Consider the following 27,719-nt stretch of genomic DNA (forward strand, 5'->3'; position numbering starts at 1 on the left):
TGACTTTGAGATAAAAATCACCTAAGACAAGATTTGCTTTATGTCAGGCTATGAAGTAGTTCAATCATACTGCAATGTTTTGTATTTGATTTAAAGTGAATACTTTATTCTTGATAAATTATGGAGGAAAAACAGAGTGCATAAGTCTATCTAATTGAAGTTTGCTTTTCATAAAGCATTGGTTGCATTTTACATTGAATTGGTGTATACGAAGGAGTTTAAAATAGTAATTATTTTGGCTTTTCACCTGTCTGATTCCATTTCCAGTTAACAGAAAAACTTTGATTTTTGAAAGACTAACAGCATTGGATCAGGTTCTAAATGCACAGGGAATGGATTTTGTTTAGGAAAAATTAGAAAACAATTTCCCAGATTTTAGATTACATCTGACGCCAAACAAAGCCCAAATAAAAGCATAGGAGTTGCAAAATAGAAATGGAAGTATCTACACTTGCAGGCTTATTTAGCTGTAAAAAAAGTATAACTTATTTTAAACTTACTGATCCATTTCGTCTCTGACGGTTTCACCTTCAGAGTCAGAAGAAGAGGCTCCTATGAAAACCCAGAAAGAAAAAAAAAACACTTAGTGGTGTGGTTTTTGTCTAAGAATCATACAAACCAGCATTAAGAATTCCCATAGAGTATTTAAAGAATGCTGTATCAATATTTATTACAAAGGTATGCCAAAATGCAAGATCATGTTGCAGTGGATGTGAACCATGCTGTTCATTACATAGAGTACAAGATGCAGAACTGCTGTTGACGTAAAACAGATTTAGAATGAGGATCAATTGAAATAAGCAAAACAGCATCTGTGAGTGAATGCATACCTGAGTACTCCTCAGGATCTATTTAAAATGCCACTACTATATTAGTCTTTAATTGGCATTGTGGATCAAATAAGAGCTGCTTTTCTCAAGCACCTGTTAGAAGAAAAGGAGGGGGAAAAAAACACACCTGGGATCACAACTATTGTTCATACATTGGTGCCTTGTAGCACAGTTAAGAGAAGATATCAGCACTGTTTACTAACAGCTGTCTTCTTGAGACATGTTGCACTTCTAATTCAGTCTTCACTGACTTTGGAATTGTCATTTTCTCTGTGGCTTCTGCTAATAAGCGCCTCCATCTGCCATGTGTTCCACCCAGCATCCACTGAGTTAGATAAAAGCAGGCCTTGGCCCAAGTGTTAAGGACTAAGAAACCTCTGCCAAGCACAGACATCTCTCTCTAATGTTGGGGCAGTGCTGATACTAAAAAAGGATTCGTCCTTTTGCTGTCAGATTAGAGAAGTGAACAAAGAATAATGATAGAGTGAAAGTACTCTTGTATTAAGTGGGGTAGGTGCTTTAATTTATGAATGGTCACACTGTTGTCAGTGATGTCACATACTAATATATTCATCTGTCTGAGAAACAAAAAAAAAAAAAGAGAAAAATTCTACATGCTTATTTTAAATTTGCAATCCTCTTAATGTGGTGATGGATACAATCTAAAACCTTACCAAAAAGGTGTTATAAAGAGATAACTTATAGACCTTTCTTAGGAAAGGTAGGAAAAAATGCTAGGTAGAAAAAGGAGGGGAGAAAAAAAAATAGACTTCAATATGCAGAGACATATTTTGTTTTGTTTACAGCATCTATTGTGCAGGTAAAAGATCCAATTGCTGCTGTGTACTTCATCATTTTGGTTACAGCATCTCAATAATAAGTTAGGATTGAGCTACTCGAAAATTTTTCTTGAGGAAAAAGACCAGCTCTGACGAGCTATCCTATATTCAATCTACAATAATGACTAGGGAAAAGGGGCTGATTAAAATTACACACAAAGTTGAGATTTCTTTTATTTAGAGTAACCACGTGCAAAAAACATCTGTTGGTATTGGAATTTCAATGTTTTTAGACTTTGATCTTGCAATGAAATATGTAAAATCTCTGGGAAGCAACATAATAAAATCATAAGTAAAGAGCAATCAATTATATGAAAGATGTTTTACAGAGATGCTAAGTATGTTAGTAGTGACTGAAATGACTTCTGTGTATTTTTGTGATAAACCTAATAAGCACGTAACATACAAAATGCATAATTTTATCTTAATTCTGTATTACTTATTTCAGCAACCATTTCTGAAACAACTTATAATGTTACCTTCTATGTAAATCTCTGCAGATGTGGAGTCTGTTCCATAGATATTTGAAGCAAAGCACGAGTAACGTCCTGTATCCTCCTCAAAAGCTTCAACAATTATCAGTGAGTGTCGATCACCTGTCTGGATAATCTGAATGTCTGGTGAATTTTCAAGCTCCTTGCCTTCACAGTACCACCTGCAAGGTAATACATAAATAAATAAATAAATTTGGTTTTATCAGTAAAAGCAACTTGACAACAAGAATGACAACACTGGAAGTCTTTCTGATGATAAAATGGGTAGTTTTTAGCCTGAAGGTCCAAGCAGAGTATTGCAGACAAGCTGGATCAACAGTCATAGAAATAAAATATTTACGGCTTCCACAATATTCAGGTACAGCAAATAACAGAGCTCCTTTCTTTGCAGTATTTTAAACATACTAACAAACTGGTTTATATAAGGGATGTATTTTTCCTGATTTATAGAATTCAATAGTATTCCTGATTTATAGAATTCAATAGTATTGAATACGATTATAGTATTCAATAGTAGGAAGAAAATGAAGCTATGAGGTTGGAACACTATCAGTCCAGCTCTGAATTCTCTTAAGGTGCATTTAGATCTGTGTTGTAGCTTAAAGTGTAGCAAAAAAACCCCACAAAACAATCCTTAAAGAAACAAATTTCCTTTGAATTTTTGATTCCAAAGTTCATGTTGTCTCAGAACGTGACTTACAGGAAATTTCACATTACTCTTCATTTTGTGAAAAAGTAAGAAAATCTGCTTTTGGTAAAAAAATAAAAACAAACAAAAAAAACCCCCACACATAAATACAGAAAGAGAAGTGATTTATTAAACTATGGTGATACTCCCTTACAGGGCAACAGCAGTAAGAAATCTGGATCCTGAATTCTTTTCTGCATGACATTGCTCTATTTCTCTTTGAAACCCAGCTAAATATCCACAAGTGTTTTGGGCCCTTTAGAGACTTCACATTCTCATCTAAGACTTTCCTAAGTGCTCTTAATTCCCTCAGTTTTCAGAAGGCTGGTTTCAACAAATGTAGGAGCCCAAGGAAAAGAAAAAGCAGCTCCCGAACAGACAGTTCATTGAGATGTGTCCATGACAGAAACCATCAGCTCAATTTTTGAGAACTAATAGCAGCGGAGAACAGTCAGTGATCCTCCCCCTCTACTCTGCCCTGGTGAGGCCTCATCTGGAATACTGCGTCCAGTTCTGGGCTCCCCAGTACAAAAAAGACAGGGATCTCTTGGAAAGAGTCCAGCGGAGGCCACAAAGATGGTGAAAGGCCCTGAGCATCTCTCCTATGAGGAAAGGCTGAGTGAACGGGGTCTGTTCAGCCTTGAGAAAAGAAGGCTGAGGGGACCTGATCCAGGTCTATAAATATCTAAGGTGTGGGGGGCAGAATGGCGAGGCCGGACTCTTTTCAGTGGTGAGTGGAGACAGGACAAGGGGAAACGGCTGGAAACTGCAGCATAGGAAGTTCCACACAAATGTGCACAAGAACTTCTTTACAGTGAGGTGACGGAGCACTGGAACAGGCTGCCCAGGGAGGTGGTGGAGTCTCCTTCTCTGCAGATGTTCAAGACCTGCCTGGATGCCTACCTGTGCGACCTGCTGTAGGGAACCTGCTTTGGCAGGGGGGTTGGACTTGATGATCTCTGGAGGTCCCTTCCAAGCCCTGCAATTCTGTGATTATTGCTTGATAAAATGAAAAATACATAACAAAAGGAGAAAAATCATGTGGATTTGCAGAACCAGACTCAAATTCTATAGGACAACCTAGGTTTTATAGACAAGGTGTAGTACTATGGATAGAAATCCAAAGTTAAAAGGTTGGGATTATGTTCAGTGATACAGCTGTTTTAAAATAAGTAGCTAAACTTAAAAAGCCCCTCTGAGATGCCATCAAAGCAATGAGAAATGCATTTACTGTTATATGCTGCACCAAATAGGATTTGTTGAAGAAAGACTAAGGATATTTTGATTAATAAATTGTAATGTTTCCCACTTTCAAGCTCATACTGTAAATTGTTTTGGTACAATTCTGCCTTAAGTATATAAAAAACACGAGTCTGTCTAACCAGTTAGTTGCATTCACCTCTTGGAAACAACTTTTTATGGCAGTTTGTGATGCAAATTGCGCGTGGAGAAAACCCCAAATGAATATGCTGGGGATAAAAGAAAAAAGCTATAAGGAAGTCCATAGCATGGAAAAGTACTTAAGTACACCAGTACTTAATAGAAGCATATTTTGCAATCGGAAAAAGGAGCCTCAAAAGGATTGTGAGGTATAAAGGAGTACAGAACTGGAACTTAAATAGTGATTAAATAAGAAGTAAACTGTACTATTTGTGCACCATCAATATCAGCTGCCCAGCATGGCTTTCTTAAAGTAGGCAGGGTATTCCCCAGTCCACCTCAAGTTGCATGCTACTGTAATCTGTAGCTGTACAGTTCACTGACAGCCTGGAAACTGTGCATGTCCACCTGCTATGGCAGGAATCTCCTGAACTGTAGAATGAATTATACTGCTTGACACAATTTTCCCTTTTAGAAAGGCAATCCACTATAGATAGATAGATCTAAAAGTTAAAAGCCTTGTTTTGTGTTTACATTTGCCTGCTTATCTTCTTTTACAAGCTTCCACTGTAATGAGAAATGAAAGTTCTTCTAATAAAACAATTTTTGTGAAATTGGTGTTTCTGACTAGCAGCAGGCAGATACGTAGTAAATATCACCATGTTAAAAGAAAATACCAGTAGGGTGTGAAATGCCCTATCTCTCATGACATTTCACAGCTGAAATACAGATTTACTACAATAAAATATATCCACATCCTCCTTGCAGGGTTTTACCAAAGTGAAACTGGTGCTGCTTTACACAGAGAACTTCAGCCAAGGTTATCCAGTTCTCTTCCATTTGCGCCTATAGAGCTCTGATAGGCAAGCTCTTGCAGATACTGGCGGCATTACTTTAAAATGTTACCATCTTAATGTTCACTTTTTTCCTGGAAGCCTCTCAGTGAAGAAAGAATGACAGGTTCCAATGTATTTGTGGGCACATCTGTCCCTGGTCTGGCCTGATGAAAATGGGTTTGCACAAGAGCACTGGACATGCGGATCTAGGATAACTGAATTAAACAAATTCTCTTCTAACCCACTTCTGATACCTGCAAGTAACCGTAAAAGAAGGGGTGGGACAGTCAGGTGGCTACAGCTGCAGTCTTTGTCCTATGAGTAATTAGATAAAGCTTTCTTCTTGACTAGCTCCCCAGGAGTATTACCTTTGCTTATCTGTTCTGTGATGCCCTTTCAAACTTGTAGATACAGACGTAACAGTTCATAGTGGAGATGAAATGCAGGGCCCTTGTCATTCAGAACACAAACTTCTAATGCCTGGGATAAAAGAATAACTCTGGCAGCTGTAAGTAAGTAGAGGAAATTTTTAGCAATCCCAAGGGAGAAATGCAGTAATATGCACCAGAGAGCTGATTAACCAGATACTTTGAAATTGATTAGTGCCATTTTTAGATTCCAGACTAGGAAATCATATAGGATTCCTGTGATCCTCAAAGGGTTTTTTTAAAATTCTGTATATAACATGACTTAAGATTTGCAATTGGTGATAATTGGCAATGTTTATGCTTTCAGAAGAGAAAACTTAATGCTCATACACAGTTGAGTTACTGCAAGCACATATTGTGTGCTTGGATGTACAAGCAGACTTTTAGAAAGGTAATTCATGTAGGCAACTGTGTATGTTTGGGAGCTGAGTCATGGCGCTTACTCATGTCTTTTTATATACCTACCTCATACCTCTTCCTTACAATGTAGTCTTGTTTTAGCATGTTAATTTTAGCAGATATGAAAAACTAACTAAGAGAATATCCATGTTATACAACATGATTTCATTTTAGCAGCATCTTTCCAGAACATTAAAATAACTTACATACTAAAATAATATTATATTTTTGTGTCCACCCAAACGTAGTTCCTTAATCAAGACCCATAATGTAAAACACACACAATGCTGCAGTACAATCATCAGTAACGTGTAAGAACTTTGTGTTCTTCCTGATGAGCTTCTCCAGCTTAGTGTAAAGATAAGTCTGTAGTGCATGACTTTGTGAGGCAAATTCTAAACAAAATTAAACGCATCATGTAAGCTATTTTCTGCAGTTATGTTAGTAGCATATAAGTAGAATATTCCTTCAGTAGACTCATGCAAATGATGAAGAATGATTTATTTTTTAAAACTTATTTTTTCCCTTTGATTCCAAAATTTGCAATGAAAGTTGTTTAAAACTTCAGCATTTAGTTTCTGTTTCAAATCTGGATTTAGTTCTCCTATGCAGTGTGTTTTTTAGATACTATCTTCACAGTGTGAAATTATTTTTAATTTGATTGTGTGCTGACTATGTTATTTGCTTTTAGTTCTTAGATGTAAATAACAATTTGCTCCTATAAAACTAGTCCTTAGGTAAACCTTTGGTGTGGCCATTTGTATTCCTTGCTTATTAATGTTTTTATTTTATTCTTATGATTAAAAATGTTGTGCAGGGTAGCAATTAAATGTCGGTTACGAAGGGAGCTCTGACATTGAGATACGTGGCATGACTGAAGTAGCAATATTCTCTGTCACTGGCATTTCATTCCTGCTGCAAATTGTAGTGATAGCTTCATCATACAACACAGATTCACATGAAGCACAAGCAGTGTCATCTGCTGTGCCAAAGTCATCCTAAGTATTAGTCCATCTACTTGATTGGAGTTCTGTGTAAGAGAAGTTCGGCTGTCTAGGTTTTGAGCATTAAAACAGATAAATGGTTTCATTTGGCAGCCAGGAAAATAAAATTAGTCAATCTGATGTGACTCCAGAATCTTAAAAATCAGTGACTGGTTACAGATCCAGTCAACAAAACAAAGCGGCACTAAAATACACTTTTTAAGCTTTGTATGCCTATGTTAAAGAATGCTTTCATGGAAACCTTATGACATACAGCCTGTTTTTAGAACTTTAAATCCTCATGACGCTTCCAGGATGGCTGTGTATGCCATGCAGTGTGATTCATAAATAAAATTAACCTAAGAGTGATGTGCCAAACAGTTTGGAAAAATGTAGGCACCTCTCAGCTTGAGAAAATAAGGAGTGCTTGCCTCATGGAAAGAGGTGACTATCATACCTATCATTACTCATAAAGAAACAGAGCTATACAAGGAAGTGTGGGAAGGAGCAAATATGCTATGCATGACTCTTAAATACTTATTCCTTACCTGCATTATAGTCAGTAATCTAACAGTAATTGTAGTAGTGCTCTTTAGATGTGAACTAATGTTTGCGCCAGCTGCAGGCCCTTATACCATACTATCAGTCTTTCTTAGTCTCTTCTGTGTCACTGCATTCAATTGATGATACTGAAAAAGGCTAACATTTAATTGAGACTATCTGGAAAGAAGTCTCAACAGGCTTCCTCTACCATAATAGCTCATTAGATTAACCTGAGTTATCTTAAAAGTAATTGGATGTGTCTATCTGGATTAATTCAGGAAGGTTTTAGCTTTCTGTACAGAGGTACTTCTGTCAGTTTCCAGTTTCTCCTCTTGCTCCTCCATCCAATTTTCTGCCCCTTCGTGAGCTCTTATGCACTAGTTAGCTACCCACCAAGCCTGTAAGTTATACTGCTCTATCACTGCCAATGATATTTTGACCCTGATCCACCCTGAAAGGAACTTACAGTTTTTATGTCATCCACTTGGTTTTGTACTGTTGTGCTTTCAAATGTGATATCTGAATGTTCATTATACTTTCTAGTCCTATCCATTCTTGTGATCAGCTTCTCTCTCAATCTCCTCTCTCTGATTTCCTCCCTCATAATTACCATTACAGTTTAACTACATGATTTCTACAAGTGGTGACTGAGAAATAACATCGTAGAACTTGCTGAATCTTCTTGTTTCACACTGCTCTGGGTTCCCAAAATACCACTACAACATTATAAGTGTAAATGTTACAAGCTTTATGAGTAACTTGGGATTCATTTTTGTAATTCAGAAGTCCAGTGTAAGTCCCAGGACGCAAGCAAATATGAAATAGCACAAGTGTCCAAGGAATACTTGTTTATTTGTGGGCCTTCAGCTAGATGGAGGAAAGAAGAAATCATACTTCAGAAACAGCCACCGTTTAGCTTTCTCTCATCAATTTGCCACCTTGCTAACTACTGAATTCCTGAGTCTAATGATTTTTGTATCTGTCTGGCTATCTGGCTATCTATCTATTGGAATTCTTCTCTTCTTGCACAGCTTCATGCATACCAAACTAATTCACCACAAACCTCAGAAAACTGTAACTCCAAAAGCAGGGCAGTTGCCAGCTGTGAGCACAGCTCCACAAATTCCACAGCTATGGCCAACAAGATGCTTTCATCACTGTTTTGGGAGCTCTACACAGCAGATTAAAGATGAGCACTATTTTTAGTGAAGAAACGTGCATTCAGAGTCTTGGTGATTAATGGAACACATACCCCAGAATTTGTTACATTTTCTGTTTTCCTCTTGTGGCAGTGATTAAAAAGGCTATGATGACGGAAAGCACATGAATATGTATTACTCATGCAAATGACTTTTTTACACTCATTCTTTGCGTAACTCCTACGCATGGGTGGAGTTGAAAGAATCTTGGATGAACAGGACAAATCTTGATAACAGATGATTATGATCAGCTAACATTCCCAGCTTTCTCCCAGCTGACAACACATTCATACACACACAGACAAAAAGGGACCGTTCATACTTGCACCCTTTTGTGGTAAATCTTTAATTTCTTAGTTTGAATTATGAAACTGTGAAGTGAAGCCTGATGTTTTTCTTGAGCTTGGCTGCTTGGGACTTGCCTTCTCTATGGGATTTTTTTCTCCATGTCTCTATTTACCTTGGCCTTGGGATTTCAGCATGTGAGTGGGTAGTTCCAAAGTAACCTCTGTTTTTTGTCACACACTCAAACCCTCATGCCCTAACATGCTGCACTGAATGCAAGGTACCTTCCCTTCTGTCACTTCACAGTAGGAGCATTCAGTGGAGCAGTTAATGCAACTGGTAGATAAATGCTTTGTATTCTCCAGTAACTTGTCTGTGTGTCCATGTCCCTAGGAAGGTATTCCTTCCCTTCTGATCTTCTCTATTCTTCAAAAACCCTTCTTACAAGCAAGAGCCAGTAAACCATGTACACACTTGTGATGGAGAAGTCCAATGCCTGACAGCAGTGTTTTATCCTTGGACAACTCTGACAGATACCTGTTTTATGAAAATGTAACAGCTCCCATATTGACTGTAATGCACTTACGTAGATTATTATTTAAAATAAAATTAAACATTGAAACAAATTTCAATGGAAAACCTTATGTTTTAATGGGACAAAAATTCAATTCCACGGAATTTAATGGTCCCTGAGTCAGGGCAGGCATTCTGCAGGTACATGGGTACTCCATAGGATGAGTCACTGTTCTTGGATTCTTTGATTTGCCCTTGTGAGGTTTCAGTAACTTTATAGTGTCAGCTTCTAATTCAGATACTTGTTTAACACTCAAACTTAGAAGGCATGAATACCTTTTCATTTTTATGTATGTATCAAAGGCATGACTATAACATCCTTTTCAAAGGATGATTTTGTGGCTTTCTGGAGAAACACTCACTAATACTGTGCATCAAAGCATGTGGCCATAAACAAGTAAATTGGTGTTCACCTTTAAATACAAGAAAAACTGGATTGGGTTTGTATATATGTTTATATGCATAAGAGAAAATTTTCTTTATTCTCTTTGTATTATAAGTTATGAATGAGAGAAGAAAAAGAAATTGTTGCTTATGTCCATGGATCCTAGAGGCATTTTTAATATCAAAAAGATTTGTCAAGGCAAGTGCTCAGACAGATAAGTCTCAAAGCCTTTACTATTGATGTATTCAGAAAGGCATGCTAATATCTAGGGAATTATATTTCCTGTCTATTTTCTGGCACTGTTTTCTTCTTTGATCAGACTACTCTCTGTACTTAAGGGCTGAATGCATGAACTCCACCATAAGTATGCCTCAAAAGGTTTGTTTCAGCAGTCACTTTGGACAGAAAGTGTATTCTTCCCAAACAAGTTATTTCTTCAACTTCAGCTCAGATACCTCTTTTTAAAACCAAACCATTGAGTCTTTCCTATTACTGTCAAGGGCAAGAGAAACTATGTGGTACCATGTGTCAAAGTTGTGTTAGGTACTGGGAACCTACATAATTTTTATGAAGGCATGAGTGGGGTAGAATGATGTTAGTCACAGTTCAGGGATCCTACAGATATCGTAGATTTTCTTCATGACACGACTGTCTATAACTAAAGACAGGTGAATACAGGAGGACTTATTTGTACATCTTTGTTCCTATATACTCAATAATGTGTTGTAAAATAGTCTTTCTTCTGAAAAATAGTATCTGATGTGCCAGAATGCCAAGAGAGTGAAAGACAAGGATTGTTTACTGCAGAAATCTTTGGAGCTTCCATCTTTGTAAAATTAAATATTTTTCATTTGATAATGTTGCATATTAGTTTGGTGGGAAAGACGATAATAGCGCTGACTGCAGCAGTGCTGTATCCAGAGTTGTCTGAGTATATTAGGAAGACAAGGACTGTTGTAATGAGCTGACAATTGGAGAATGTGGGCCATCTGTGAAACTCACAGTCCCTTAATTACATGCTGAACACAAACAGTTCTTTTCAGTGTTTAGAAAAATGACACAACTCTTGAATGCCCATAAAGGAATCTATTTCTGATACTGCAGACACTAGCTTGCAAATAAGTATTGTGCTTCTCTAGAAAGTGGATCGAATTTTCCTTAATGTTGTATTTATAGTCCCAACAAAGGAAATGTGATTCCACCAATGTCACTGAGGGGTAAATTTGGCTAATTATCTCTATGAGAACAAATTCAGATTTCAAAACACTGAGACTGAGAATTTTCAAGGTAACTTTAAAATGCATAGTAATCTATTTCTCATTTCATTTATGACATTGATGAGTAAAATGCAGCTCTTTCACACTTCCTTTCACCTTAAGTGATCTTTACAAATGTTTCCTATTTAACCTTCAAAATTCTCATAGATAAAGGTGAAAACTAAGTGGTCAGATTTAGCAGGCTAGTCATCCAATATGGATAACTGTCAATTAATGCGTCCTGCTCTTGGTAGAATAGATCTGATTTTTCTGAGCTCATGGCAGAATTTTGTTAGAATCTGACTTAGAACTGAGATGCTGATAGTTGTATAATAACTCAGTTGCATTCCTTTCTTTTCTGTTCGTTTATGGAAGGCTTTGACATATAGGAAACTGTTTGCTCATAGAACCATAGAATGATTTGGATTAGAAGGGAACTCTGAGATCATGTATTTCCAACCCCCTGCTATAGGCAGGGACACGTCCACTAGACCAAGTTGCTCACAGCCCCATCCAGTCTGGGCTTGGATGCCTCCAGGGAGGTGGCCCCAAGACCCCTCTGGGTAACTGTTCCATTGTCTCACCACCCGCATGGTAAAGAACTTCTTCCTATTGTCCAGTCTACCCTCTTCCAGACTAAAGCACTTGATCTCAGATCAGTTAGTGGTGTTTTTATTAGCCAGTTTACATGATCAGCCTTGTTTTCTGTTAACTTCTCACTCAGAAGTTAGTATTTCTTTCTATTGTGGAAATACAATATTTAAAAACAGTTCTATTAAACTCTAAGAAAATAATATGCCCAAGAATGCATCGCCTTAAAATGTAACTATTCTTTGTTATGATTTAAAGAAAGCATTTCTTTATTGTAATCAATTTCAATAATGAAGATTAAGGGACTTCTGCTACAGATTCCTGGAATATATGCATTAAAATATCTGAAAAGAATAAGGCATACACCTACTGTTGCAGATATACAAAATGACAATATGTTTACGCAGAATGTGTTTACCTGACTTCAGGTGTGGGGATTCCTACTACAATGCAGTCCAATTGCACTTTGGTTCCTTCAGGAACTTCCCTGCTCTTCAGTTTTTGAGTGAAGCGTGGTGGCTGTCCAATAGGCTCATCAGAATATGCAGATTCTAACTCTGTTCTTAGTTCCGCACTTGTCAGTTGGTTGATAGATTCCAAGTTTTCTGCTAGTTGATCATCTATTTTCTCAAATGTTTCTTCTGATTTGTTTTCCAAGTCTAGAGGTAGCGGAATGGAAAGCCTCTCTCTGTTTTCTGATGTACCGGAGAGACTAGAGCTAGCTTTTTGAGCAGACTTGCTCTTAGAATCAATTTTGCTCCTGTAATTTTTGCAGGTTCGGGGTCTTATTCTTTCAGAGTTGTGAGCTTTGAAAAGTGAAGAAAGTTCCTCAATAAAATCTGCTGCCTTGTTTAGGAATTCCTTCTTTGATTCTGATTCAGAAGGAAGGTGTTTCTTTAGATCTTGAGGGCTCCCTTTGGAACCTTTTAAATCTGTGGCACGGTCCTGGCAAAAGTTTGCAGGCAGGCCATTGTCTGATGTTTTTAAAGCTGTGGAGTGGGCCATTTGTCTGTTTTTTCCAGTGTTTTTCAGTTGATCTGGGAGATGAAGCTCATCCTGTTTAGCTTCCAGTGGATTCTGATCAATAGCTTGTCTTGCTAGGTTTACACTTTCATTTAACTCTTCTTGACTCAAAAAGGCAGAGAGATCTGGAAGGTCATCTTGGGCAGCTACCTCATCTGAATCACCAGAACTGCTGCCGTAGAGGAAGTTATGTGAAGTTGGTTCTGATCTGCTTCTTTCACTGTTCCCTTGATGTTTAGTTTCAGCTAAATAACTTTCTCTCAGAAGTTGAGATATTGAAGTTGAGGATTCTAAACTGTCGTCTTGCATGCTGCCAATAAAAAGGACAAATAGGACCACCTTAACAATAGCAAATTTGTCGATCGCACAGAATCTGAAAAGCAGAACACGTTTTCAAAGTGCAACTGTTTTCTAGATATTAACTGGCCTTGTTTTAAAGGCCTGTTTTAGTACATGCTGCCAGATACTATCACCTTTGCACAGAGGAATTCATCGTTTATAACTTTCTACCATGGTAGCCTTGAATTGCTATTGTATTGCTTGATAATTTATACGCTGTTCCAGGCAAAACTTCAATTATAGAGTTATTGACTAAGTTTCAGTGCCAAATCTTTCACATTGCTGATGTGTGAGCTTAGAAACAACCTCATCAGATAGATTAAATGGCTGGCTATTTCAAGGACTGAGAGTTGTGGAGGAACAACAGTACTTTTAAATTAAGTTTAATTTTAGCTTTAAAGACACTGAAGTAGTAAGTAAATGAATCCTCAAAAAACGTTTGAGGGATGAGGGGAAGGAAGATGGAGGGGAGAGAGGAACAAATATATTCTATAATGATAATTTTTCATTTAAAATTCTTAAACATATTGCATTATAGGAAACAATAATGATGTTAAATGTCCTATGCCTTCTTAAATTAAACATTGTTTCTAATAAGCTATCTATTTCAAGTAAAGTAGAGAATTTTGTCATTATTCAATACAAACATAATTTGTACCATGGGTTTTTAAAATCATTATCTTAGGTCATCCTTTTCAAAATCATCAGATTTTGAAAAAAAATGTACCACAGATGAGAAGATGAAGTCCATTTTTAACCCGCATTCCTGATAAGTAAAGCTAAGTTATTCCTTTTAGTACCTAATTCAGTTCTTCTGCATATTATACTTCTTATTTATATAAGATCTATTTTAAATGTACAGTGATTCAGATATCTTATTAATGTGCTAATCTTAAGGTTGCTTAAATATGGAGAAAAATATGTATGTTCACAACCTTTCAGAGCTGACATCTCAAAAAGCTGAAACAAATGGGTGAGTTTTTGCAGAATCTGTCTCTCAGAACATGGGCAGTGCACGATATCTCTTTCAGGATCTCTTCATATATGGCCTGGCAAGCCTTGCTGTGGTGCTTTCTAATACTCCTACTCCAGGGTATCTGCTTTGTCACACTGCAGGTTCTGTTGCTGTAGTGGCATCAAGAAATGGAATTGTGTATGCACTTCCTCAGCCATTTCCAGTCACAGCCTTATGTGACAACCTAAGCTGCCAGTGAAAGAGAAGTAATAAAGGTATCTCTGTTGTAAAAGGCTTTCTGTTCTGTTAGAGGAACAGTTCTCCCTGGAAAAGGAATGGTAAAAAGCAAATGAGATTGTAACATCTTGTACTGATATAGTATCTGTTCCAGGACAATGAAAAATAGCCCTTCCTTATTTATAAAAAGGAAAGCTTCTATTTACACTTCTTGTGTAAATAGATACACTTCATCAGTGAATGATCATAAAGCTATTGTATTCTGATGTGTGTTTTGAGACCTAAATCCCTCTGGCTGATGCACAATTTGTTGTGATGAAGTTCTATTTCCTATGTAAATATTTAGCATTCTAGTTTGTATTGATTTCATTGTTTTGGTAATATGAAACAATCAAACTCAGTAAGACAATAAAGGCACCTGATCATATTGATAAGTTTGTGCCTATAGAAAAACTACAATTCAAATACTGTATAAATTATATACTTCTAAATAACGCATCTGGTCCCCAGTGCAAATTCCAGCTGTAAAGCAACACCTGCCTCATTCTTGCAACTGAGCCAGGGTCTGCAACACTGATCAAATGCTTGGTGTTAGATTATCTGACACAGTGGTGAAGTGAAGCTGTGGTGCATAAGAGAACATTGATTTGGGAAAGCCACGTGAGGTAATGCTATAAGCTGCTTCATGACTGGATAGAGTATGTAATACAACCTCATCGGAGAACAAAGAGGTTTCCCGAAGGCATACAGTTCCAGTTCTATGGGCACCACTTTTGCTTGCTCAGCTTTTACTTCTTAAACAGCTGTGCAACCTTACTGTAGCTGAATGTTTTTAAAGGGCTGTATTACGTTGTTTATATGCTGATTGCACACTCTGTACTGTAAAGGTCAAAGCTAAATCTATGGTTTCAGCTCTGAAGTGTTTAAATACCTTCTAACATAAGGAGTTCATAGCTTGGGAGGCAAACCTTGCTTGCACATGAATGAACTGCAGACATAGAGCTTAGCTGTGATGAAGGACCAAACTGGCTTTTGAACTGCTTCCCATGTACTGCCTTCTACTTAAAAACAGAGGGAAAGAAACAGAGTCATAGCCAGCTCTTTTCTCTGCACCATACAGCTGTTTTAGCCTGAAAAAAAAAGAGAGCAGCGTGTACTTCTAGGAGAGTGTCATAGGAAGTACACTCTACATTCCTCTGGAAGGACACAGCTCCGCACTAACCTCTATGCATGGCAGTGGCTGAATGGGAACATCTAGCTGTAGGTATCTTTGTGTACTTTTAGATGCTGCAGCTGAAGGTTGTATTTTATGAGGCTGAAGAGGTATAATGTAATTGCAAAATTTAGCTTGCTAGTTTTCTTGGCTGGAACATTTCAGAATGGCATGTTGTACTTTGATCTCCAGAGTCTGTAAATGTCATCAGAGCTGAGAAAGGGCTATGCAGTTCCTTAGAGAACAGTGGAAAGTCTACAGAGGAAATGCAAATGTGTGATCAAAACCTGCTGAAATCAAGTAAAAAACTTCTGCATTAATATTATTGATTGAGTTTATAAAAATCATCACACAGGCTTTCATTTTCCTCTGCTGTAAAGATATTGCTTTAATTAATTTTTCATGTAGGGGTTATGTCTATTTCAACAGAGGTTGTTAAGCACAGTGCAGCTTTTCTGCACTTAGCCATAGTAAAGCAACTGTTTGCTCCGTACAGTTGAGACTTTGTTTTGAGTCTTGTATGTCTCCTACTCATCTTTTGAACAATGCACTGAAACATGAAATAGTTTCTGCTAATTTTCTTAAGGACTGTTACTGCAGCATGGGGAGACACTCTCAAAGCAGGTGTCTTTGGTTTGGAAAAATAGTTTTATAATTCAAGATTGTGAAAAAGAATAGTGAATAAGCAAGTGTCTGATAGCCAAAGGAGGGAAAAGACATGTAAATTACTGCAAAATAACAAAATTGTGAATGCTTGTAGCTGACGAAAATATAAAATGATAGAGGAAATGAAAGTGATCAAATCAAAACCTCCCTACACTGATGGCTCGTTTTGACTAGTAGTAATACAATTGGACAAAGCATCTTCTGTTCACGTGACCAGGCTAGACTGTGCAGCCATATATGGCAGAGCAAAATAATTTGTCTGTTTGTCTGTCACAGTTCTGAGAGGACATGTAGGAAGTAAATGAACAAATCACTGTTTCAAACTTGTCTCTGCCCATCTGAGGACAGCTGAGCAGATATGAGTGGAAGAAAACAAACAGTTCTCCATGAAATCAGCTGGAACAACTTCCTTATATCCATTGGAACAGGGGTAGAAAAGAGCAGATTGTTCTTTCTGGTGGTGGGAAGCAAGATATTGATGAAAACAAATCTGATGCCAAATTCTTAGTGCTTAGAGAGTCTTGGTGGTAGGTTTTGTGGGGGTTTTTTGTTTTTTTGTTTTGTTTTTTAGCTCATTCAGAGTCAGAATATAACTAACTCTATTTTCAGCTTGTGTAGAAGACAATTTTAAATTCTATTTTTAGTAAGGGAGAAGTTGGGTACTAGTCAAATTAGCACCTTAAAGCAGTGCTTTGCTACCTGAAGTTTTAAGACATTTTGAATGATGTGATATTTCTAATGTTGCTGTGAGACTGACAGACAATCCAGTTACAAGCATGCTATACAAGATGCCCAGTTTCTGTCCTTTTCTTCCCACCCCAAAAGGAGTTATTCTCTTCAAGCACTACAGAAGTCTGATGGTGGAAAGAAGCGCTGGGTAGGCTGAGGCCATTCAGATTTCACAGTTGATGGAAACTGGCTTTGTTTGAAACGAGCCAAGCATACAGCCTGACAAGGTCTGGGGGCCAGATAGCAATAAGGCCAAATTCAATACATTTTCTAAAATACATATGTGAACTGTCTTTCCAGTGAGCAAAAATATATAACCAGAAGAAAACTATGCTATTACAGGTTTGATTAATACAAGAATAATGCAGACCTTATATAGGTATTTAAGCTCCAAAGTTAAGACTTGGGCTTGAATCCAGTCTTTCTCTTTCCTGGACTGTTTGTATTGTTTAGATTTTGATGTTTTTATGTTTTGATGTGAACTGGCCTCAATATGCCCCGAGCCTTCCCTTTAATTTTTCCTAATTGGGCTTTGAGACAAAAGTGTCTTTGTGACTACATAAAAATCATCCCATACTCCCCCAGCAGTGGCACAGATTGCTAGGAGTGAGTCAGTGCATGGCATATGTCTGCAATATCACAGGGCAAGCAACAAGTACACCATAACTGCAAGTATCTATCTTGAGCTGTAAAGAATCATCAGTAGGGAAGATAGACATTAGTACAAATAGAGCAAGCAATAATCTGTAGTGTCAATGAAAGCTCTAAGAATTTTGCAAACTGGAAAAATGTCTCTATTTATGAACTGCTATCAAGGGGAGGAATTGCAATGTTTAGTTTTGAATAGTAGTGAATAATAGTTATGAATAACTTAGGATTGAAAATGGGATGACTGACTTCAGCAGTCAGCAGTTCTCCAGTTTTAACTGGTTCATTACCTACAGCAGTAAACAAATACACAGGGGGCAGCTTCTTTTGCTTTTCCAGGACACTTACAGCCATGACACTGGGCACCTTGAAAGGCCTTGGAGAATGTCATGAACAAAACTGACTGCATAAACTGGCTGCGTCTACTTCTGCGGTTCACTAAATCAGATTCCATGAGAAAACTAACTGCATAAGCTTTCGGATTTTCTATGAGCCTACACAGAACATTTACAGCAATGTTCTTTTATTAGCCAAGTGGTCTTTGAGATAAAATACGCACAGAGGTAGAATTAGATGCCAAAGATTATTTAGGCAATAGTTTAACTAGAAAATCATTGTATGGAAGGCAGGAAAATCACTCCAGGGAGCTTGTGTGGTGCAATGCTGTACCCTTTCATTTCCTACTGCTGAGTCATCACTAAAAGAATTGAAGCTTTTTCCTAAGAAAATAGTGGTACTGAAATCTAAGCAAAACTGAAAGGAATCACAGGTGTATCTGACTGCATGTCCTGTAGTTTGTTTGGCTAGAAATGGTATTGAATGCTTACTGCCCTAAAGATGTCCTTTTCAAACACTCCTTCACTTATCATAAAAACATAGAGCTGCAGAATGGTTTGGGTTGGAAGGAACCTCAAATCCCACCCAGCCCTAATCCCTGCCGTGGGCTGGCTGCCCCCCAGCAGCTCAGGCTGCCCAGGGCCCCATCCGTGGCACTGTGCACCTCCAGAGATGGCATACCCACAGCTCTGGGCAGCAGTGCCAGCTCCTCACTGTCCTCTGAGTGAAGAATTTCCTCCTAATATCTAACCTAAATCTCCTTTTTTTATCTTTTTCGATAAAGCTGTTCCCCCTTGTCCTGTCACTATCTGCCCACGTATAAAGCCTGTTCCCCTCATGCTTCTCACTTGGCTGTTGCCTTTGTCACCATTTCCGGTTGCTGTCTGTTGATGTGCGATGATAGCTGCTGGAGGACAGATAGAGACTCTACAATATAAAAGGTTAGGCTGGAACTGAGGAGTGGAACAAGATTAGCAGTTGTGTGTGTTTGGGGATGTGAGAATAAAGTGCTTTTAATCACTGCATTTAGAAAGCTATGTACAAGAAGGTGATTTATTTTTCTGTTTTAGACACATTAGTAGTTTTGCATTCCATTCCTTGTAATGAACCAAGTAAGTGAAGGGGTTGTAGTTAAATAATGGAAAATGAAGAGAGATCTTCTATGCCTAAGCTTCTGACAAAAATAAAAACACCTGAAAACAAGCATGCTACAGGTCTGTGTTTCAGAAATATTCTACTTCATGTGTATTTCTGAACAGCCTGTATATTCTTAATATTCCTTAATATTCAAAGAATATTTTTTCTTCCATTTAATAATTTCCAGATCTTAAAGCTTCATCTGATCTCAAGTCGAAAGAGGCTGGTGGCTTTATACTGCTCATTGTAACATTAATTTGCTAACAGGAGTGGTGTTAACAAGTATCTTCACATATTGCTGCACTTGGCTTTCATGTAAATATCGACGGTTTAAAGAATGTTTAGTTATAGCTGATGTATTGGTACTACTGATTCTGCTCAACGAAGGAGCAGTGTCAGGCTCCCTTCTGTAAATAGCACTTTGGATAGGCCAGCTTCTCCCTTGATACGTTGCAGCACAAATCTGGACTGACTTCACTTAAGCTGCCCAGGATTTACCTGAAGCAGCTTTGAACAGAATTACCCACCCCAGCCTCACAGCCCCTCTCTTTGTAAATGCCAATCAATTGTTTTAATTGTTTCTTGGGTAACGTGCAAAACTCTTTACAAATTTAAATCTTTACACTTTGAGAAGTGCTACCTATATATAGCTAAAGAGAGGAAAAAAGGTAGCAATTGAGCATCCATTCTCTAGAATTTAGGGAAAAAATTATTATTTTTAATATTTAATGGCTCGGGAGCTGAAGAATATAGAATTGAATTACTATCTAAATGCACTTATACGTAATCTATATTAAACAATATAAATAATTAAATGTTAATATAGTCACATATAAAGCAGTGTGAATTTTTTATGTGAACATGACATAAATAATATCAAACCAAATCCAAGTGATTTGTAGCTTGGAATATTTAAGATTCTAGATTACTTTAGTGGAGAATCTACCTTGATGTTTTTTGTAGTGATGTTGGTCTCCTTTAACACAGCCCTTTTTATCCTGTTTGGAGAAGTTCAATATTTCATTCATAGACATTTGAATGCAACTCAGAACGTTCAGATGTTGGAGCCTTACAAGCACTTATTTTGCTTTAGGAAACTTCTGATAAGACTTATGAGCAGTTGTTTTGCAAGCAAATAGTGCTAGAAATGTGAGAGGTGAAATGTGTTGTATTTTGTCCCTAATTTCCTTTTCTTACTGATAGCATAATTGCACAGCTCACAAAAGAAAAAAATGGAATTTATCAACTTAGAAATGAGATGAGATAACCTAACCCTAATCCCACCTCCAAATAATTCTGCAGAAGACACTCCAATAGGCCTATGTGCACTTGGACTCATGCCCTTGAATACTTTTTCACCTGACCCATGACCTCAGTGCTGCAGCAGTGGGCACTCTGCACAGTAAAATAACCATCTCTTCTTCACATAAAAAGCACAGGCAAAGACTTCTAACTTTGTCAACATTTCCTTCATACTATCATAATGAAAGAAACATTGGGTTTTTTTTACTCTGATCACAAATATGTTTGTATATATATACGTATATATATTCACAGAATCATCATACAAGTAGTTCTCATAATGAGAACATAGATCCATTTTTAAACAATGCCTCAAATTCTCTTGCTCCTTAGTGAATCTACCTGAACTACAAGGTTAAACAATACCTTTGTTAGACTCCATGCAAAGTCAAGTTGAAACTGAAAGAAACTGCATCTGATTTTTAAATTAGAAGGTTGAAAAGAAAAAGAGATGAAGGTAGTCTTTGAGGACTGCCTGGGATCTTCCTCTCCCACTGACCTGTGAAGGCAGGGCCACAGCTGCTAGGACAAGCTCTGATTGTGGTACTTCAAATGCCAGTAATACAGGACAAGTTTTTATTAAGTATGCAACCCAGATTCCTTCAGAGATTGCCCATGTGAGAAATGGTCTATACAAAAGACAGAGCAGAAGTCCATAGTTTGGTGCTGAATGTGCTTGCAAAGGTCCACAATGGAAAATACAACAAACAGGCGACAGTATTCTTTTATCCGGGTCCAGACAGTCACACTGCACTGCAAGCCTTTCATGGCTAAAACTGCAAATCCACTTTCACGGACAGTGACCCCAATGATTTAAACTAGGTCATTTCTATTATTCCTGCTATCAATATGTGTAAGCAGTGCAAAAATCCAGAAATGCATGAGGCTGAGGGCTACTGCCCCCAGTTTTATTTTGGCTCTGATAGTTAATAAGTGATTTGAGTACTGCATAGCCTCACTCTACTCTGACAAAATACAACACTCCATAAGATGACTGTAATGAGAATTTGCACAACTTAAATGCTGAGCAGATTTCTCTATTCTACCCATGCGTGTAAGCAGCACTGATGTCAAAGGAATTGTGCGCATGTATCTGAAGACAAGACAAATGATTGCTTGTGTAGCCAGCCTGAATAAGCACAAACTGGACAAAGAAAAGCCCTGAAAAGCAATGGTATGCAAACAAAATACATGTGCCTTTGCACATCTATTTGTCTGGTGATTTCAAATCTATCGGCTCTTTTGTTTTTAGGATGCCATTCAGTTTTCAGATAAATATTGGCTCCTAGTGAAAAAGGGAACTAAAGTCCTAAATGAGGCACAAAAGAAATCTGGTTGTAGTTTTTCTAACAAGGCCCAGTTGTGCCTTTTTTTTTTTCAAACTGTCATTGTATTTTTTATCTGCTGTTCTGTCCTTTTACGTTTTTTCACCAGACAGAGCATTGTAACATAAAAACTTCCACTTTTCAATCATAATTATAAACTATTATGCTTTAAATGAGACTTCAGTGGAATAATTTGCCCATACTCATAGAATATTATTGTTTATGAAAACAAGTACACCAAAGTAAACTTTTTTTTGGCCAGTTAATTTGATGCCAATTTAGGGTGTACTGTCCAATCCAACTGCTCTTATAGTTCTGTGTACATTTTTAACAAGTCACCTTAATCTTATATTTATTTACAAACACAACTAGATATCAAATTCTTAGTAGCTGTTGATAAGAAACAGCTTCTGCAGTAGCACAGCAAGACATATTGTAAAATCTCCAGAGAATGAATACGAGTAGCAAAACAGCACAGAATGCATTTCTTTCTCCATGACAATCCACCACATACAAAACCCATCTATCTCCTCAATTGACTATAAATGTAGTCAAATATACTGCTTTCATGCTGCTCAGCTGTGGGAACTAACATGCTTCTTATTGTTCAATTTTGTAGCCTTTTCAGAAACAAAAAAAAAAAAGGTCTACAAAGAAACCCAGAAAAATTAAGAAGGAAATATTCTGACCTTAGAAACCTTCAGGGGATATAGGAGTGGGAGAAGAGCAGTGCTGACATTTGTGAAATTGTTCCATTAACACTTGCTGATTTTGTTTCCGCTCTTAAACCCTTAGAGCGTCTTCACAAATGTAAACCTCATGACCAAAACAAAACTGTTGATAAAGTAACCAGTATCTTTAACATGATTTGTATAATTTTCTGCTGGCGTAAACTGGAGCTAATCTGCTGTCTTCTCCATTGTTGGCATATTATTTTGTAAAACTCAAGATGGGCTTCTGATTACTGCTTAATGTTGCAATATATTGAGCCAAACATTTGCTACTGACAGTCAAATACTCTCTGAGAGAGAAAGAGTGCAGGAGAGATAGTCAGAGCTCAAGGGGGAGAGCTATGCCCTTCTAGCAGGACTGTTTCTGCAGCTGTTGTGTACATTAATCCAGAGAGCAGATCTCCCAGCACTAAATATAGCCAGCGGGGTCATTTTACAGGACAAAATAAATAAATAAATAGAGAAATAAATAAATAAATAAATAAATAAAGTATTTAACTATGGGGGTCATGCTAAATTAGGTTTGATTTTGTTTAAGAAGGAAACCCACGTTATGGCATCTCAGTTTAAGGCTGAACAGCAGATTGTAAACATTTCAGAGAGTGGAAGGAAAAAAGGCTGAAAGAAGAATACTGTCCCGGCAATGAACTTTTCAGGTCACTATTATCTTCCGTTGACTCTGGAGGAGTCAGACTGGCTCCAAGGGATTTTGAGAACCCCACCAATGCTATTCAAGCCCTTTATAATGCTGCAGAACATTGTTTCTCTTTCACTGTAATACACACGCCTCAGCGTAATTTAAGTCCGTCAGTTTAAAAATGATTTGTTCCCTGTATATGTCTTATCAGCAATAACTAGCATTTAAAGATACATGCTCATCAAACCCCTCTGCACCTGTGCTGCAAAATCAAAATGCAGACCAATCTAAAGTTGAAGCATTACCTTTTTAAATTCCTCCAGGTGTTGCTGCCCAATGCTGGCAGTTAGTAGCGATGACAATTATCCACGAGTGTGAGATTAAAGGTAAGGAAGCAAGGGAATTCTTCCAGTCCTCAGGAACACAAACAGCTAGCAGTCCATACAGTGAAAGAAGTGAATCTTCGTTGTTATGAGGATGGCTGTAAGAAGCTGGACAACCTGTCACCACCGGAGCAATAGCATTTGTCAGTTGCAGGTCCCAAGTTATTTTGAGCAGCGTAAACCATGTGCCTGCAGAGCATTCCACCTCATTGGACAGGAGAATATTGAGCACAGGGAATCCACTGCTCCGACAGCACCTATGGGCACTGAGTGCCTTCTACTCACCCATGAAACAGACCCTACAGATGCTTACATACATTTTGCAGATGCATCCAAGAGGCACTTGTCATCTGGTTTATACTTCAGCCTTTTAGGATTATTTATTACTGCTGCTGTCTTTACAATTTGATCAGAACTTGAAGATTATTGTCACTGGGAAACACATTAGTGAGTTACAATATAAAAGTTCTGCAACTCCAAATGCAAACTCAGCAAATGTGATTTAATAGTAGACTATTTCTGACTTCTTTAAGTGTTTAATTTAATAAACACGTAGAACAACTATGCAGAATTCCTTGAGGATGGCCTATAACTACAAATCCTAAAAATACTGTTTCTAAACTTGTTATTAAGTGCACAGAAATAAACTCCTGAGGGAAAAGTAATTAAAGAAGACAAATGAAACTTGGCTTTAAATGAAACAGAGATGTGGAAGAATTTCAAAATGTTTTAAGCAGTACAAAGAATATAGTTTACAAAACTGAGCTACCAGTTAAAACCATGAGTGACTAACACCTGCCACATCAAAAGGAAAATGCAGAGTACTTTTTCTTTTTTTCTGATCATCTTAGCAGCAGCAGCAGCAATAACAGAATCTGAAATTTTACATCATTCAGCTTACAAAAAATGCTGCTTGATTGTTGATATAATACTGAAAATTCTCATTACAACACTAGTTTTAAAATATTAATAAAATGATGTGCACATATTATGAAGAGTTGAATTATAGCCCTTTTGACAACTAGTGATGTAACTAACAGGCTGTCTGATCTTCCCTCGTTCTCCCAAGTGAGCGTTACCAAGTGAGCTCTTTTGCCAGAAAAGGGATTCTCCTGTGGTTCTTCGGAGAGGTGTTTTATGAGGTGTAGCAATATGAAAAATCAGAGGTAAAGGCAGTTCTCTTCTGAAAATTTTCCTTGGTGCGCTGCAGGTGGTTATCTTTTGTTTCTCTCTTTTTGTAAATACCATTGTCAGAACAGCTTGTGAACCTCATCCCATGATGTGGTTTCTTCAGGGATATGGAAGAATTGCATCCTTGAAGTCAGATCTTCTTTTGGGGACAAGATAGACATTTTATGGGTTCAGTGATGTCTAAGGTAACGCTGTACCTGGATCAGAGACCTAATGTATTCTTTTATAATGTCTGTAATAGTAGATGTGATCCATAGAGTGCTGACAGGAACTGCACGTGGATACAGTACTGCATACTACTGTGGCTTGAACATTAAAATATCTGTACATGAAAGCTACAAAGTCTGAAGCTCAAAAATAAAGTTTGGCATACCTGATAAAATAATTGTAAATCCATATGGACCTGGGCTAAGACAGAATTATTACAAAATGTGCAGGGAATCCTGTGGAGCTGTGAGCTGGTGTTTGTGTATGATACACAAAATTAAACAATTCAAAGTAGCTATTCAATCTGATTAAAAAAAAAACCAAACAACCACACACACAAAAAAAAACCACAACAACACAAAAATATTCCACTTTGAGAGAATTTTATGTAAGGTGCTAGAATTTCAAAAGTATTTAACAATCTGTACAACAAATTAACTAAGGGTTATGCAGAAAGTACAGCACTGAGAAACCTTAAAATTGAGCGACTAACACCAGGCGGTACAAGGGTAAAACTTCCAGAAAGCAGAAGAAATTAGGGCATATGCTAAATGTGCAGGTCACTACAGAGCCATCATCTTCAGAAAGTCACATAAGAAAATTTCAGTTTGCAAATAACAGCATAGAGTCCAGGAAAATATTTCTGTACCTTAGAGACTGCTTTTAGAGGACAAGCAGCTGCGGCCTTCGACTACCGAGTACTGAAAGTCATACTGTGGCACTTGAAGATAACATGACCTCCAGTTTTATGTCGTTTTGTCTTCTGGAGGAAGGGAACATTTGTCTCTCTACCATTAGTCTTAGTGTTCTAGAATAAAATACGTGAGCACTACTTCTCACCAGATCTTGTCTGTCAAAGCCTAAAGTACCTTTACAAGTACAAGGAATTAGTCTTGAAGCAGAACTTGGTATGTAGCTAGCTGACTGTTATTCCACAGTAGGATTATCAGACAGTACTTGTAAACCCTCAGCATTTATCATTATTGGAAAATACTTGATCTTCTAGATATTATGATGGAGTTACTACAATCCTATTAATAGCATGTGCTGAACCAATTATTGAAAAAAGAGATGGCTTACACATTATTCAGCTGAAGACAACTGGTAGATATTCGTGTGGACTGCCCAAAATTATGTAAAGGGCTTACACTGTCTTTTGGTAGCCACCTGAAAACATCCCTTAATACCACGCATATTATCTGGTCTGACAGTAAGCCTGCAAATACGGCTGTGACTGGGAAGTACCTCTTGGAACATGGTATGAGAACATATTAGAGCTTTGGAAAGTAAAAAAGAAAAGCATCTGAAGAAGTCATTGTCCTTTCCAACAGTAATCATTTTTTGAAACAGCTCAGAGAAGCAGCAGGGCTTAGCTTGTTGCTCCAGTGTAACAGAAGCACACAAGCACTTCTTTGGGGCGTAAGGTTGCAGTAATTCCAGGGTCACTGTTAAACCACAGATAAGACAGTATCATCTACCTAGCACATAGTATATATTTGCCAAATTAGTTTGTAATAAGAAATGATCTGCTTCATGCTACCTCAATTTCACAGTTACACATCTACAAAGCTTTATTTTGGCTTTAGGGGTTAGTGCTGGAAGTAGTGCTGACAGCTGCAGGGTGGCAGCAAGCTTTCAGACATACATTACTGGACATCCCTGATTAGTTTGCTACTTCTCACAGAAGCCAGCGATGAAAAACTGCTGGACAAACTTCAAAGTCACAAAGAGATCTCAAAACCACAAGTCACAGAGCGCTACAATTACGCTTCCTTCTGGAACTGATCAATCACTGTGAGCAACCTCTGCCTACCACTCCCCTGTATACCCAGAACCGTGCTGGTCCTCAGAGCCTGTCCAGTGTTTAAGTTAAATACCTATCATCATCAAGGGCCTGGATATACTTTGGTGTCTTTGCTTACAAGAGTAGTTTGTGAGTGCCACGTGGCAGTGTCTCTGGTAATGACAGCTCATTCTAATATCCTCTCACCTTTGTTCTGTTATTATTTCAGAAGAACATATCAGCGCTCAGTATACTTATTCTGGAGCATTAGAAAGTGTGACTAGTGTCTACAGGATAATTTTTATTTATTACAATCTCTTGGCTTAATTCTTAAACCAATAAGGATCAAAAGGAATTTGCAGTATGGTTAAAGGTAGAGGTATGTCACAGGTTGTGATTTTGTACTCAGTGTTGGCCAATGGGCAAGTGCAGATTGTTGTTGCCACGTCTGCCTCTGCAAGGGACAGGCAAGAGTACTGAGGCAGATCCAGAGATAGTTGATACAGCCTACACGTTTGCACTGGCACAAAAATAACAACAAAAGAAGATGGTGGTTTGGTGCTGCTTCCGCATTGTGAAGAGCAAGTAGACTTCTGTACTATAAGCAGCAGTGGGCAATTTCTTTGCTCTAAAGGGACACTTGAGAATGAGACTAGATATTATTGTGAAGGTCTGCACTTTCTGTATAACTGGGAGTTGTACAGATAAAAATCCTCCAGTTATGTGTGGAAATCAGGAACTGATACACAAATGGTAGAAATGACAGATCCGTGTTTGGATTGTCAGCAAAGTCATGGCCCATAGCCTCTCTGAGGCTGACAAAGGTTCACATCTATTGAACTGTTATGAAGAAAAGGTGGTATCATGTATGTCATAAAAACTCCTCACCATGCTATCATGAGTCCACGGAAGTATGCATTTTAACACTGACTCCTTCCATTAAGCTGATAAAGGTGATATACAAAACAACATCAATTTACTGTTGATTTAGAGGAACATAATATATGCTTTTTAAAATCAAATACTGCCTGTAGATACAATTTGGGTTTCAAAAGCCCAGTTTACAAAAGAAAATACATTCAAAAGAAACTATGATATTATACTTTTGTTTTCTATTTTCATACATAACAAAATGTTTTGAGAGAAGACCAAGAAAGCACATTTAACT

General features: G+C 37.6%; 1 protein-coding gene across 3 annotated transcripts in view; it reads right to left on the reverse strand.

The window, feature by feature from the left end:
• Window positions 1-27,719, reverse strand: part of MYPN (myopalladin) — a 69,886-nt gene that overhangs the window by 33,158 nt on the left and 9,009 nt on the right. For 2 of the 3 annotated variants that reach the window (XM_042818484.1, XM_042818486.1), the window contains exons 2-4: window positions 12,128-13,042; window positions 2,149-2,324; window positions 501-552 (exon numbers count right to left, since the gene is read on the reverse strand). In XM_042818484.1, the coding sequence (XP_042674418.1) occupies window positions 501-552; window positions 2,149-2,324; window positions 12,128-13,041 (1,142 nt within the window). In that variant the 5' untranslated portion in view covers window position 13,042. Of the gene's footprint in view, window positions 1-500; window positions 553-2,148; window positions 2,325-12,127; window positions 13,043-23,292; window positions 23,488-27,719 lie in introns of all 3 variants that reach the window. The other variant, XM_042818485.1, reaches the window with a different exon arrangement.

This window comes from Centrocercus urophasianus, unplaced genomic scaffold (assembly GCF_019232065.1).
Source record: "Centrocercus urophasianus isolate 14NV4802_14NV808 unplaced genomic scaffold, USGS_Curo_1.0 seq_17, whole genome shotgun sequence".
Taxonomy (NCBI): domain Eukaryota; kingdom Metazoa; phylum Chordata; class Aves; order Galliformes; family Phasianidae; genus Centrocercus; species Centrocercus urophasianus.